This window comes from Rutilus rutilus (assembly GCF_951802725.1).
Source record: "Rutilus rutilus genome assembly, chromosome: 3".
Classification (NCBI taxonomy): Eukaryota; Metazoa; Chordata; class Actinopteri; order Cypriniformes; family Leuciscidae; genus Rutilus; species Rutilus rutilus.
In genome coordinates this window covers 3,167,954-3,182,764 of record NC_140211.1, presented here as the reverse complement: position 1 = coordinate 3,182,764, position 14,811 = coordinate 3,167,954, and the positions used below count along the sequence as shown (strand labels likewise).

Sequence of the window (14,811 nt, the reverse complement as noted above, 5' to 3'; positions counted from 1 at the left end):
GTCCGGCCGCAGTGGGACTTGAACACCGTCGTTTTCCTAGGCGTGCTAGGACGACTTCGGAGCCTCAGGCTTCACCGCAATCCTAGGCCGTGGACCACGCAGAGCGGGGCGGCGGCTGGATGAGCGAGAGCGCGGTCTCGCGCTTCGGGCCTGTCGGCGCTGCGAAGTGGCGGCGGTGGGCGGAGGCTGAGGCTGTGAGCTCTGAGCAGACGGTTTCGCACGGCCTGCTGCAGAACTGGAGCGCTTCGGAAGGAAGTGCTTCATGGCCTGTGACGCTTTCTATACCTCAGCGAATCTTGCCACGAAGTCATTGACGGAAGATCCAAAGAGGCCAGCGGGAGAAAGCGGAGCGTCGAGGAACGCGGCATGCTCTGACTCAGACATCTCGGAGAGCGTTAGCCACAGATGTCTCTCAGTCACGGTGAGAGAGGCCATGCTCCGTCCTATGGCCTGTGCAGCAGACTTAGTAGCGCAGAGAGCGAGGTCTGTAGCACTTCTCAAGTCTGGCACTCAGATTGCATCAGGTCCTTTCTCGTCCAGCTTTCGGAGGAGATCGGCCTGGAAAATCTGCAGCGTGGCCATGGTGTGCAGCGCTGACGCAGCCTGCCCGGCGGCGGAGAAAGCGCGGCGGAGCAGGGATGACGTCGTGCGGCAAGCTTTAGAGGGTAGCGCCAGCTTAGCGTGCCGTCCAGCGGAGGGCGGGCATAAGTGGGCCGCTATCGCCTCTTCGACCGGCGGCAGCGAATGGTAACCTCTGTTCTTGGCATTGTCAACGGCGGAGAATGCCAAAGAAACAGAAGGACGCATTCTAGCTGAGTAGGGGGCGCTCCAGGACTTAGCGACTTCTTCGTGAAGCTCAGGAAGAAAAGGCGCTGGTCTGGACGCAGGCGAAACGTGCTCCCCAGGCAGAAAATAGCCATCCAGCCGGTTGTGAGCAGGCTGCTCAGGCGTAGACCACTCGAGGCCGAGGCTCGCCGCGGCCTGTGCGAGTATGCGTATGAGCTCTGTCTCAATGCTCGCTCTTTTACCTGACGCAGCGCGGGCAGGAGGCGCGAGATCCTCAGAGCTCGCCCAATCCTCACTGCCTGACGCCAGGATAGAACAGGAATCATCTTCTCCCAGCGGGACTTCTTCGACAGCTTCGTCGACGGAAGCGGCGGCAGACCGCGGCCGCTGTCCGTCAGGAAGAGAAGCTGAAGAGGCCGGTGAAGCAGGCGGGCGAACCGGCGAGCTTTGGCGGCTGGGAGAAGGTTCCGGAACCCGCTGAGCACGGCGCGGTGCCACGGCAGGCGGGGGTGCAGTCTCGGCGAAAGATGCCAGGCGAGTCCGCAGAGTCGCCATGGGCAATAGCTCGCAATGAGGGCAGCCGCCGTTAGCGAGCGCGAGAGCTGCATGATCCTCACCCAGGCAGGAAACGCAGATCACGTGGCGGTCCCCGTCGCTGAGTGTGGCTCTGCACGAGCCGCAGGAAGGCATCTTTAAAAAGATATGAGCGCCGGATAGCACAGCGGGAAGGCGATTGAAGGCGGCGCGGCCAGCGACTTCAGTGACGACTCGTCCCGCTGAAAAGGCTTCCTCAGACGGCGCGGCTTCACTCCGGATCCAGCGATGCGTGTGCTTCGCTTGAAGGATGAAAAAATCTGATATCAGCTGCCTGCGAGCCGTATTTATAGGCCTAGGCCACGCCTGTTTCGGCGGGACGTGACGCAGCGGGCGCGAAGCACCCTCATTGGGTCTGACGTCACGCTAGGCCTCGCTCGATAGGCTGCTGCAGTTGCCGCAGAACAGCCAATAGGCGCGCAAGCCGTCTTGCCTATGTCTGCATGCTGCTGCAACGCGTTTTGCATTATTCAAAATTAAGGATAATTTTTTGGCTTCAATATCTCGCGGAAAAAAGGATTTTCCCCTAGCGTAAGATACTCTTACGCAGTACGAGAGACCTCTAGTAAGAGAACTAGTAATTGTCTTCCCTTATTCTTCATTATGTCTTTTTTAATGCTTCATAACCTCAAGCCCCAAACTCCCTCACTGGTCAAACTCACTCCTTCATCTCACACGTTTCTTTCTCTTTGACTGGAGCCTCAAACCGTGTTTTTTTAAAGGCTCTCAGTAACCAGTATCACCAGTCTTCACTAATGAACTCAACCCTTCTCTGTTCAGTTCAAACAGCAACAGATAAAAGTGGCCCAAAACAGAGAAACTCAAACATGGGGTCTGTCCAAATACCCACACTTGGCCACTAGAGAGTATGTGCACGCTACAGGATATAAGTGAGCACATTTTACTGGTGCAAACATGAGTATTTGTAAATTTTACAACATTTGCAAATGCTTTTTATCACTTAATTAAAATCACCGTCATTACTAGTAAATCGTGTTACATAGGCACTGCTGTACAGACACTTAGAGGTTTATTTAAACACTTGCAGTTTTACAACACCATAAGTGTGTCAAATTAGGTCATCAAAAGTTTATGCAAGTTTACGTGCTGATTTATTAATGCCGTAATATTGTAAATGATTGTTTCATACGTTATACTGTTTTATTGTGAATTCAGTTCCCTCTGTGATGGACACATTATCTGTTTTTTCCTACAGATGTTATAAACGGACGATTTGATGGGACAAATTTCTGCATACTAGAGTGATTCTGAGTAGACACAACACAGATAACACACCGACACCGCTACACACGTAGACAAATGGTGAAGTGCAAAGATCGCAAGAATGAAACAGCCATTTATGTCAAGATGAACAGGGATGAAACACGAGTTATGCAGTCCAGCAATATCTTTACAGCAGCTGTTTAGTTGTGAATGTTCAAATGCAAATGGTAAATGTTCATATCATTTTTTGATTAAGGTTCATATTAATATAGACTAATACTGACATAGACGTCAATATGCAAATATAGAGAAACAGAGGAAGACAAACACAAATAAGGAGGAAGTAAAATATGAAAATTAGTTTACACAAATGATGTGATGAGCTGAATGAGGGATGAGAGCAGATATAATAATAGCGTAGTGTAAATCTGCAGACAGAAACATCAGACTCAGGACAGAAACACACGACCTCTAAAGTAAGAACATGTTCATTCTTCAAACACAATTACACTTTCAGATGTTAATATTGTCTCAATGATTATGTTCAGTGAGTTCATGCTGCTGTTGAGATACTAAATTAAATTGTAATTTTTTACTCCAAAATTAATCTGGGAATGTTTGATTTCTGAGTTTTTCTATGTGTTTCTTCCTCAGAAATGGACCAAACTCTATATCTGATTTTTCTTCTCAGTGGTGAGTGTGTTTGGTGTATTATTTATGGTTTATAGTTTCATCAGGTTTGACCCTGTTATGAAAAGCATTAAATCAAACGCTCTCTTTCACAGCTCTCTGCTCCGTATCTGAATGTGTTCAGCGTCAGTATCACTTTATAAACGAGAGGAAGACCTGGACTGAAGCTCAGAGATTCTGCAGAGAGAATTACACAGATCTGGCCACCGTTGACAACATGAACGACATGAACGAGCTGAAGAAGAGTGTGAATGATAAAGGTGTTCAGTATGTCTGGATTGGGCTGAAGAGGACGAGTGTTTATAAATGGCAGTGGTCTTCAGGTGAACCTGCGCTCTATCTGAACTGGAAACCTGGACAACCTGAAACCAGTTATTGTGGAATTATGTCAAATGGACTATGGGAGGATTTACCATGTAGTAATACTCGTCATTTCATCTGCAACAACAGTGAGTGCAGCTATTTAAAATTACAGCAACCGTTCATTTATAGATGCACTATATACCAAATATGACGGCTCCTGAACATTTTCTACTAACATACACAGTAACAACTTATAAATTAAAGGCAATTTCTGGGAGGCTATTAATATCAAGTTAACTTTGAAAGCATTCAGAGCGTCTCCAAACCCACGGCTCCTTCAAAACACATGAACACACACAGCAGACTCTGCTAGTCACGAGAGACGATGTTAAACTACCTCATGTCTCAATGCATATAATCTAATGTAGTTATTTTTTTATGTTTTGCTTTTGGATTTATTATAAAATAGCTATAATAACAAATTATTAATGCTAATAAAATAATGCATTAAATACTTTTAAATATTTTTAGATTTAATAAAAAAAATAAAATAGGCAGAATTTTAAACATTGCTTTAAAAAGGACACGTGAAAAAAGTGTGCTTTATAAAATATTATCTTAAAAGCTTCTAAAATTACCCAGAGAACACAGACTTGTTTTCTTCTTCTGGTCTGTGTTGCTGCAGGTCTATTAGTCTGCATTTACACTACAGCACTATATGCACAGGTTTATTTTGACAATCTATTTTCTATCTATTTTGTCCCGTCCGTTGCTACGGTTAACATAGCAATTTCAGGAGTGAGTGAGGAACAATGTAACAGATTCACACGTGTAATTATAATTTGTTCATGCAGTTTTCATACTCTATGCTTTGCCTATCCTGTTTTATAAAGTCCATTCCATTTCTGGTCTCACCCTCTCTCTCTCTGTGTGTGTGTGTGTGTGTGTGTGTGTGTGTGTGTGTGTGTGTGCATTTATGTTTAAAATGTAACATTTTCAATGTAATGGAAACATGTTTCTGATGCTTCCACCACTGCTCTTATTCACATTAAAAACTGTAAAATAGCGTAAGACAAATGAACACTGATTTATGAAACAGTTTTTTAAATTGTTTTTTCTTGAAGTGAACACAGGACTCGTCTTGGCCAATCAGCAGAAGAAGAACTGGAGAGACGCTCAGAGTTACTGCAGACAGTATCACACTGATCTGGTCAGTGTGAGGAACCAGAATGAGAATCAACAGGTTCAGAATTTCATTAGTGGTCGTCAGTTATCTGGATCACGGATCTGGATCGGTCTGTTCAAAGACTCATGGCAGTGGTCAGATCAGAGTAACTCCTCATTCAGATACTGGGCTTCTGGTGAACCTAATAATAGTGGAGGGAATGAAAAATGTACAGTGATCAGACTAAACGCTCAGGGTCAATGGCATGCCGACTCTTGCAAAAAACGATTTCCTTTTGTGTGTCATGAAGGTGAGCAGATCCTCACAAACACACACAATCCATCCATCACCTCCAGGGGCCGTATTCACAAAGAATTTTAAGGCTAAAAGTAGCTCCTAACTGGCGAATTTAGGAGCAACTCCTAAAAATAATGGGCGTGTCACTCGTAATTTTAGGACTCCTAATATTTTTTGACTAAGAGTAATTCACGAAGCGTTTTAGCCCTAAAAGTAGCACCTAAGCCTGGGACAGCTTAAAAGAAGTCGAGAGGACTCCTAACTCACTAAGACCTATTCACAAACCGCTTTTTGTGGCATTTCACGTTGCGATGTTTTGAAATGCGTATGCGGCGGCTACAGGAGCTTCCAATCACAAGGGAACAATTTTGCATTGTAGGCATAACTAGGGCTGCAATAACGCCACCAACAACAACCAAAACTATAGGCTACTCATTGCATGTAAACTATTTGTAACATTTCATTGTGAATCAAATTAAAATGTTCTTCTCTTTGCAAACGTAGGCAGTGACAGATTAATTCAATAATGTTGCAAAGATATTGCATCAATCCATATGTTTCATTAGGCTACTAGGCTATTTGTTTTGCCTTACTCTTTATTCATTTAGGCTATTTATTCAGTTATTCATCATCTTCTGTCCTTCGCAATACTTGTGTAGCGCACGCATTCTCAGACCTGTCACCTGTCACTCATCATCGTAGGGGAGGTGTTTGGAATCATTCCCGCGTTACAATCATCAGCCAATCAAGGTGGTCACTTCAGTCAAGCTCGTGCATGAGTAATGACGTCATCCATAGCAACGAAGACTCACTCTTAGTTTAGGAGTTGTCATTTTTCTTTACTAAAAGTAGGTCTGAAAGGCGTTGTGAATAACTTCTAAGAGAAAACTCCTAGCTAAAATCTTTTAGTGCGATTTAGGAGTACTCCTAGTGGTAAGATAAAATGCTTTGTGAATACGGCCCCAGATATCTTAAAGTTCACGCTACATGTCTGACATGACAGATTCCTCCACAGTGTTTGTTCTGCATGTTGTTTTTGATCAGTCTCTCTCTAGTTTTTGCTTGTGGTTTGTTTTGTGTCCAGATAAACTGATTCTGATCAAAGAGACTCTGACGTGGCCTGAAGCTCTGAGATACTGCAGACAGAATTATATGGATCTGGTCTCGGTTCATTCAGAGGAGATGCAGGAGGAGGTGATGAATGTGGTTAAACGTGCGTCTACTGAGGCGGTGTGGTTGGGTTTACGTCACTCCTGTATTTTGGGCATCTGGTACTGGCTGAGCGGAGAGACCGTGTGCTTTCATAACTGGGCTCCAGGAGAGGAGAACTGTGTGTCTGGAGTGAGATCTGGAGCAGTTCAGTCTGGAGGAGATCAGCGCTGGATCAGCCGTCCTGAACACGACAAACTCAACTTCATCTGCAGCAGATCTGAGGAGTGAAGGATGTGTTTGTGTTGTTCTTAAGCAAATGTCTTTTTAACTGGCAAACACTTTTTTTTAATCATCAGATAATGTGCTTATATCAGTACAATTAAATTAATTTCTGTAATTTAAAAGTATCATATGAGTCTTTTCTCTATCAATGTAATGTTCTTTGGGTATTTAAAATACTAATGTGCACTATATGTTTTAAAGACTCCATGACATCAACATGAGTTTTAATGTGTGACTGTTCAGTCAAACATACTTACTGTTAAATAGAAAGTAGAAGATCATGATTCGAGGATGTGGCTCAAAGTATATCGGCTGTTTAAAATAAAAGCAAAGCACAAGCTCGTTCCGCATGTCTTCAACCCGCCCATAGGGGGATCTCACTCACAGAATGTACAATTAGTGTCAGCCATCTTTTTTTAAGCTAAGCTAACAGGCTCTTGCTCTGTGGAGAAAGCTGAGTAGTAGGCTAACCACGATGGCGAAAGGTAGTATGATATGGATGAAGATGAAGATGAAGATGAAGATGATATGGCAGAAGGGGATTTTGAAGATCTGATGCGCAAATCCGATGCCCGTGGCTGCCTGTACGAGCCACAATACAGCGATGAACAGATGCGGATGATGGAGGAACAAGAGGCGGCCGGAGCAGCTGCGGCTCAGGAGTGGCCTCATAGGGCAGCGAAGCAAGTGCATTCTGGGAGTTGTTGTCTTTCATCCACATGAGCTAAAAATACATTTTCTGGCTTTTCTCAGTCTAGAAGCTCCAACTTCTAAAATAATTTCACATTTCTACTACATAAATGACCCAATTTAAATCCACATTCATCTTTCCAGCGGTGAAATATCCCTTTAATAAAACTAAGAAATGAATAAGAAAGAATGAGACCATGGAATGTGTCAATAACATGTACAATAACTCACTGTTTCTGCTTCTGTTTCACGTCAGAGATGCAAAGATTGTCCACCCTGAAAGTCTAAATGTGGACCTAAACAAATGAGTGATGAGGATGTGTTAACATGCAAATGTGTTCATGCTCTATAAACTAAGAACAGCAGGAGTACGACACGAAACACAATAAGAATTTTCTAAATAAGACTGATTCTTAAAAAATGTACCAATGTTTTAATGAACACATTCCAGCCAATCACAATCAAGTATTTAGACGGAGGAAATAAAGACTAATTTATTCTGAAACAGCAGAAGATGATGATATTATTTCAGTGGGATAATGAGTCTAATAATCTTTATTAACATTAGAGATGGACTTCAGGGGAATGAAAGCTTTCATGTCTTTATCTCGTCTCTGTTGTGAATGTGACGGGTCTCAGCTCTCAGAAGAGGGAAAAGAGGAAGCCTATATATATATATATGAGCAAAAACATTTCTATTTTTTTTTCTTCCTCTTCATTTTGTCTTTTTTAATGCCCCAAACTCTCTCACTAGTCAAACTCTCTCACTAGTCAAACGTTAAAGGCTCTCAGTAACCAGTATCACCAGTCTTCACTACTGAACTAAACCCTTCTCTGTTCAGTTCAAACAGCAACAGATAAAAGTGGCCCAAAACAGAGAAACTCAAACATGGGGTCTGTCCAAATACCCACACTTGGCCACTAGAGAGTATGTGCACGCTACAGGATATAAGTGAGCACATTTTACTGGTGCAAACATGAGTATGTGTATTTTGTCATTTGTACAACGTTTGCAAATGCTTTTTATCACTTAATTAAAAGCACCATCATCACTAGTAAACTGTGTTACATATATGTATATGCCTATAGGCACTGCTGTACACACACTTAGAGGATTATTTAAAAATCAAAATCAAAATAAAGCTCTGTAAACACTTGTAAGTGTGTCAAATTAGGTAATCAAAAGTTCTACACACACTTGATCACTTGGGCCAAATACAAGAACAAAATGTAATGTAAGTAGACAAATGGTGAAGTGGAAAGATCGCAAGTGTTGGTGGACAGGCCGATACATGTCAAGATGAACAGGGATGAAACGAGTTATGCAGTCCAGCAATATCATTAAAGCTGCTGTTTAGTTGTGAATATAACAATATAAATTTTGAATGTTCACATATTTTTTGATTAAGGTTCATATAAATATAGACTTATACTAACTGACAAAGATGGCAATATGCAAATACAGAGGTAGACAAACACAAATGATGAGGACATAAAACATGAAAATTAGTTTTAGATAAATACACAAATGATGTGATGAGCTGAATGAGGGATGAGAGCAGATATAATAATAGCGTAGTGTAAATCTGCAGACAGAAACATCAGACTCAGGACAGAAACACACGACCTCTAAAGTAAGAACATGTTCATTCTTCAAACACAATTACACTTTCAGATGTTAATATTGTCTCAATGATCATGTACAGTGAATTCATGCGGCTGTTGAGATACTAAATGAAATAGTCATTTTTTACTCCAAAATGAATCTGGGAATGTTTGATTTCTGAGTTTTTAATGTGTTTCTTCCTCAGAAATGGAGCAAACTCTATATTTGATTCTTCTTCTCATTGGTGAGTGTGTTTGGTGTATTATTTATGGTTTATAGTTTCATCAGGTTTGACCCTGTTATGAAAAGCATTAAATCAAACGCTCTCTTTCACAGCTCTCTGCTCTGTATCTGAATGTGTTCAGCGTCAGTATCACTTTATAAACGTGAGGAAGACCTGGACTGAAGCTCAGAGATTCTGCAGAGAGAATTACACAGATCTGGCCACCGTTGACAACATGAACGACATGAACGAGCTGAAGAAGAGTGTGAATGATGGAGGTGTTCAGGATGTCTGGATTGGGCTGAAGAAGACAGGTGTTGATAAATGGCAGTGGTCTTCAGGTGAACCTGCGCTCTATCTGAACTGGGCTACTGGACAACCTGAAGGCAGAGATGATTGTGCAATGATGTCATATGGACAATGGGAGGATTTACCATGTAGTGATGATCGTCATTTCATCTGCAACAACAGTGAGTGCAGCTATTTACAATTACAGCAACCGTTCATTTATAGATGCACCATATACCAAATATGACGGCTCCTGAACATTTTCTACTAACATACACAGTAATAACTTATAAATTAAAGGCAATTTCTGGGAGGCTATTAATATAAAGTTAGCTTTGAAAGCATTCAGAGCGTCTCCAAAGCCACGGCTCATTCAAAACACATGAACACACACAGCAGACTCTGCTAGTCACGAGAGACGGTGTTAAACTACCTCATGTCTCAATGCATATAATCTAATGTAGTTATTTTCATGTTTTGCTTTTGGATTTATTATAAAATAGCTATAATAACAAATAATTAATGCTAAAAAAATAATGCATTAAATACTTTTAAATATTTTTAGATTTAATTAAAAAAATCGAATAGGCAGATTTTTAAACATTGCTTTAAAAAGGACACGTGAAAAAAGTGTGCTTTATAAAATGATCTTAAAAGCTTCTAAAATGACCCAGACAACACAGACCTGTTTTCTTCTTCTGGTCTGTGTTGCTGTGGGTCTATTAGTCTGCATTTACACTACAGCACTTAATGCACAGGTTTATTTTGACAAATGTTTTGTCCCGTCCATTGCTACGGTTATCACTGTAAATCACAGCAATTTCAGGAGTGACTGAGGAACAATGTAACGGATTCACTCATGTAATTATATTTTTTTCTCTTTAATTTTTTTATGCAATTTTCATACTCTATGCTTTGCCTAACTTGTTATATAAAGTCCCTTCCATTTCTGGGCTCGCTCCCTGTGTGTGTGTGTGTGTGTGTGTGTGTGTGTGTGTGTGTGTGTGTGTGTGTGTGTGTGTGTGTGTGTGTGTGTGTGAAATGAGATAATAGCAAAACCATGAAGCCATTTGGAGCGTTTTGCTTTTCCAAAATATGATACATTCAAACGCGATCGCGCTCAAATATAAAACATTATGGTTAGGCCTACCATATACATATCTACGTTTGAGCAGATATCCACAAACACAGTAACAGTAAACACGGGTCTAAATATTATAATATTCACCATATATCTAGCAACAGTTCAACTGCAATGTGAAATTTATGCAACAATAACAAACTAATATGTAAGAATTTCTTACCTTATCTTTCTTGTCTTGAAATCGCGTTCTTCTTCTGGGGTAAAGCCAATCTGCTCACAGCGCTTCTTTCAAACTCGACGAAAAGCAGAGACTGATGAAGTGTTTTGTTTTTGAGGTAATGAGCGCGTTCGCGTTCCATGTGGAGATTTGCATGTGAATATCTTTTGCGCGAGTGGGCGTGGCCAAATTAACTATTTGAGCAAGCGTTTGAGAAGCTGGACATCTTGTTGGTTTTATACAAATTACTTAAACAGAAAATATTTGTTTTCAGTTTGAATCCGATCATTTAAAAGTACACACTTAAATGTTTATAAAGGTATATGGCTCATAAATGTGTGACAAGTAGGCCCTATTCGCTGAGTTTTGTTTCAGTTTATAGACGTGCTCAAGAAAAAAAAGTTCACCGCGACGGAGAGGCAGAACGCACACCCTGTTTATTTTCTTTATTTTTCAAAAGCACAATGTTTTGATTTGATTGTAAGTGGACACATACACAAGTAGAAATATCACAGATTCTTTTTTTATATTTATTTTTTCTGTATGACCATAAATGACGGAGTAATTTAAGTTTGAAGTGCTACAATGTAAAAAAAGTCCAGCAAAACGCGGGGGCGCGTTTGCCGACCTCAGAGGGTTAAGTTTCCTGGGAAATACTAGCCTGACTTTGTCATACTCATATTCTAGTCAGAATGGCTCCATAGGGCTTTGATTATGGGGTGTGTCTCAACCAAACCAGAAAAAAAAAAAAAACTCTGCACTCAATTGGATAGACCTACAACCAATCAGGTTGTAAAATGACGCATGTTCTTCATTCATATTTTCAACCAACAAAATGTCGCGGCTCTCTGTTCCTCTTTTAAAATGAATGCGCTGTGGATATAACAGACGCGATGGCGGAATCTACACATGATGTTTCATAAACAAAGTTCGGGAGGAGCACGTACAAATAATCAATCCAATATCAACTTGTCATCAAACAATACCATGTCTAACGTTACCCTATCTATCAGCATGAGGAAGCATATTCACTCTGTCAACTTACCTAACACTCCTTGACAGGTTTTCAGCATTCCCTCCACCACCCCGAATCCTCACTCTTGTCTTGTTCTCTCACAACCAGGAATACGGGGGAGTATGGCTACCGAGCCCACAGCCCTCTCCTCGGACAGCACGTCATATACGCATTTATTCTATCTGACTTATTTGTAAGCGTGAACTCGTGAAATCTCAATTATCCAGCGGCAGTCTTCTTTGTTGTAAACTAATTCAAATCAAGCGCTCTTTGGTGACGTGGGTGATTACGTAACAGCAGATCATCTGTCCATCATCGATTAAAGCCCGCCCTGGCAATTTGATTGGCCCGGCCTTCTGGGAGCCGAGTATAATTACTCCTCAACGGATCGAGTCCAGACCGAACTTCCCGACCAAAAAATGTTGTGGGCGGGGTTCAGGCTGGCACCCAGGCTAGGGAAATACAGTACTTCCATATTAAATGAAACTTTTTCCTTACAATTAATATCCGCATGACAATTTGAGTAAATGTATCTGTAAAAGGTAGAGGATGATGCCCTTTAGAACAATGTGCATTTACGTTTAAAATGTAACATTTTCAATGTAATTGAAACATGTTTCTGATGCTTCCACCACTGCTCTTATTCACATTAAAAAACGTAAAACAGCGTAAGACAAGTGAACACTGATTTATGAAACCGTTTTTTTAAATTGTTTTTTCTTGAAGCGAACACAGGACTCGTCTTGGGCAATCAGCAGATGAACTGGAGAGACGCTCAGAGTTACTGCAGACAGAATCACACTGATCTGGTCAGTGTGAGGAACCAGGATGAGAATCAACAGGTTATGAATTTCATTAGTGGTCGTCAGTTATCTGGATCATGGGTCTGGATCGGTCTGTTCAGAGTCAGAGACTCATGGCAGTGGTCAGATCAGAGTAACTCCTCTTTCAGATACTGGGATTCTGATGAACCTAATAATGTTGGAGGAAATGAAAACTGTACAGTGATCAGACCAAATGCTCAGGGACGATGGTTCGACATCTCTTGCAACGACCGATATCCTTTTGTGTGTCATGAAGGTGAGCAGATCCTCACAAACACACACACTCCATCCATCACCTCCAGATATCTTAAAGGGTTAGTTCACCCAAAAATGAAAATTCTGTCATTAATTACTCACCCTCATGTCGACGTCGTTCCAAACCCTTTTCAAAGTACTTTTTGAAAATACTTTTTGTGCACCAAAAAACAAAATATTGACTTTATTCGGTCATTTCTCCTCTACCGTATCAGTCTGCTGGTGTTGATGGTGCAGGATCTGGTGTTCTGACATATGACCCCAAGCAGAGGAAGACACACGCGAGGTCACGCATGCATCGTGTTGCTCTCGTGAACGCGACTCAGAGACTAATACGGAAGAGAAGAAATTGTTGAATAAAGTCCTTATTTAGTTTTTTAGCGGACAAAAAGTATTCTCCTTGCTTCATTAAATTAAGGTTAAGCCACTGTAGTCACATGGACTATTTTAACGATGTTGTAAGAACTGATTTTCCTGGACAGAAGAAAGAGCACAGGACATTTGTCTTGTCCAAACTTTTCTCCTTGTTTATCTCTGCATCCCTCTCTCCTCTCTCCCTCCTTCCTCCTCTCTCCCTGAGTCAAGTCACCAAAAGTTCACTGAGATTGTCTATATATCACATATGATGTATCTTGTGATTCTATTGTTTTTCCTTTTCATGTTTGGATTCATTTTAAGTGTCTCAGAGCGATTTGTAAAATGGTCTAATTTCATTGCAGTCATTGGTTTAATGAGAAAGATTGAGAACTTAGGAGACCTGTTCTCCTCTCTGGGTGATGTCTCTTCAAGATATCTCCCGAAACCAGGTGTTACCCCCTGGGGTACATGAACTGACCCAGAACAACTCTAAACAATATTTGTACAAGCCTTTTGTTCTGGTCTGGGTATTTAAGGGTAGGTGGCAGAGCAGTCTTGGGGAACCTGTAACCAGGATCATCCCCCATTACAGTGAACATTCTGAAATCATTATTCATAGTAGATTAATGTGTAGTCTGGTGTTTCTGCAAATCTCTACCAGGATAGATCAAACTGAAGGCACTATTAATGGAGCATGGGGAGATAATTAAGGAGACCTTCCAATTACTGACTATCACTGACTTAGCACATTGCATATTGCGACTATTAAAAAATTACACCTTTGTTATGAGTCAGCAGTGAGCGGCCGCTTAAGGGTAAAATAGTTGCACTGCATCCTCTGACTATTTCACAACTGGCTAGTTTGTGATCGTGAGCGCACATTCACGACATGACGTCTCAAAGCGACACCAGGTCCTTAATGAACGGATAATTGAAAGTATGGGATACTCACAGTAATCAAATATATAAATTAAGTCATAATCAATATTTATGATTTTTTTTCTTAATTAGTCAGATTAAGAGTAGAGCTAAAGTAATATTGAAACTAAATTCTAATGAATTAAGTGAACTTCACTGGAGCGCTGAAAAGACACACACACATTATCCCTTCACCCACACCGTTGGACTCCGTCGTTGGGCCAATAGGTGGACATTACAATGTTTTTCCAAAATATCTTAATTTGTGTTCTAAAGATGAATGAAGGTCTTTTGGGTTTGGAACGACATGAGCGTGAGTGATTAATGACAGAATTTTTGGGTGAACTAACCCTTTAAAGTTCACGCTACATGTCTGACATGACAGATTCCTCCACAGTGTTTGTTCTGCATGTTGTTTTTGATCAGTCTCTCTCTAGTTTTTGCTTGTGGTTTGTTTTGTGTCCAGATAAACTGATTCTGATCAACGAGACTCTGACGTGGCCTGAAGCTCTGAGATACTGCAGACAGAATTACACGGATCTGGTCTCGGTTCATTCAGAGGAGATGCAGGAGGAGGTGATGAATGTGGTTAAACGTGCGTCTACTGAGGCGGTGTGGTTGGGTTTACGTCACTCCTGCACTGTGGGCCTCTGGTTCTGGGTGAGCGGAGAGACCGTGTGCTATCAGAACTGGGCTCCAGGGAACGGCACAGGAGACGAGGACTGTGAGTCTGGAGTGAGATCTGGAGCAGTTCAGTCTGGAGGAGATCAGCGCTGGATCAGCCGTCCTGAACACGACAAACTCAACTTCATCTGCAGCAGATCTGAGGAGTGAAGGATAT

General features: G+C 41.6%; 1 protein-coding gene across 1 annotated transcript in view; it reads left to right on the top strand.

The window, feature by feature from the left end:
* Positions 1 to 262: 262 nt before the first annotated feature.
* LOC311288441 (macrophage mannose receptor 1-like) overlaps positions 263 to 14,811 on the top strand; it is a gene marked incomplete at its 5' end in the record, with an annotated part of 48,787 nt that continues 34,238 nt past the window's right edge. Inside the window, 11 exons of the mRNA XM_084405859.1 lie at positions 263 to 421; positions 1,140 to 1,320; positions 3,259 to 3,297; positions 3,390 to 3,617; positions 4,722 to 4,958; positions 6,144 to 6,400; positions 6,983 to 7,180; positions 8,026 to 8,077; positions 8,995 to 9,033; positions 9,126 to 9,353; positions 14,437 to 14,800. Of these exons, the coding sequence (XP_084261985.1) occupies positions 263 to 421; positions 1,140 to 1,320; positions 3,259 to 3,297; positions 3,390 to 3,617; positions 4,722 to 4,958; positions 6,144 to 6,400; positions 6,983 to 7,180; positions 8,026 to 8,077; positions 8,995 to 9,033; positions 9,126 to 9,353; positions 14,437 to 14,800 (1,982 nt within the window). The remainder of the gene's footprint in view (positions 422 to 1,139; positions 1,321 to 3,258; positions 3,298 to 3,389; positions 3,618 to 4,721; positions 4,959 to 6,143; positions 6,401 to 6,982; positions 7,181 to 8,025; positions 8,078 to 8,994; positions 9,034 to 9,125; positions 9,354 to 14,436; positions 14,801 to 14,811) is intronic.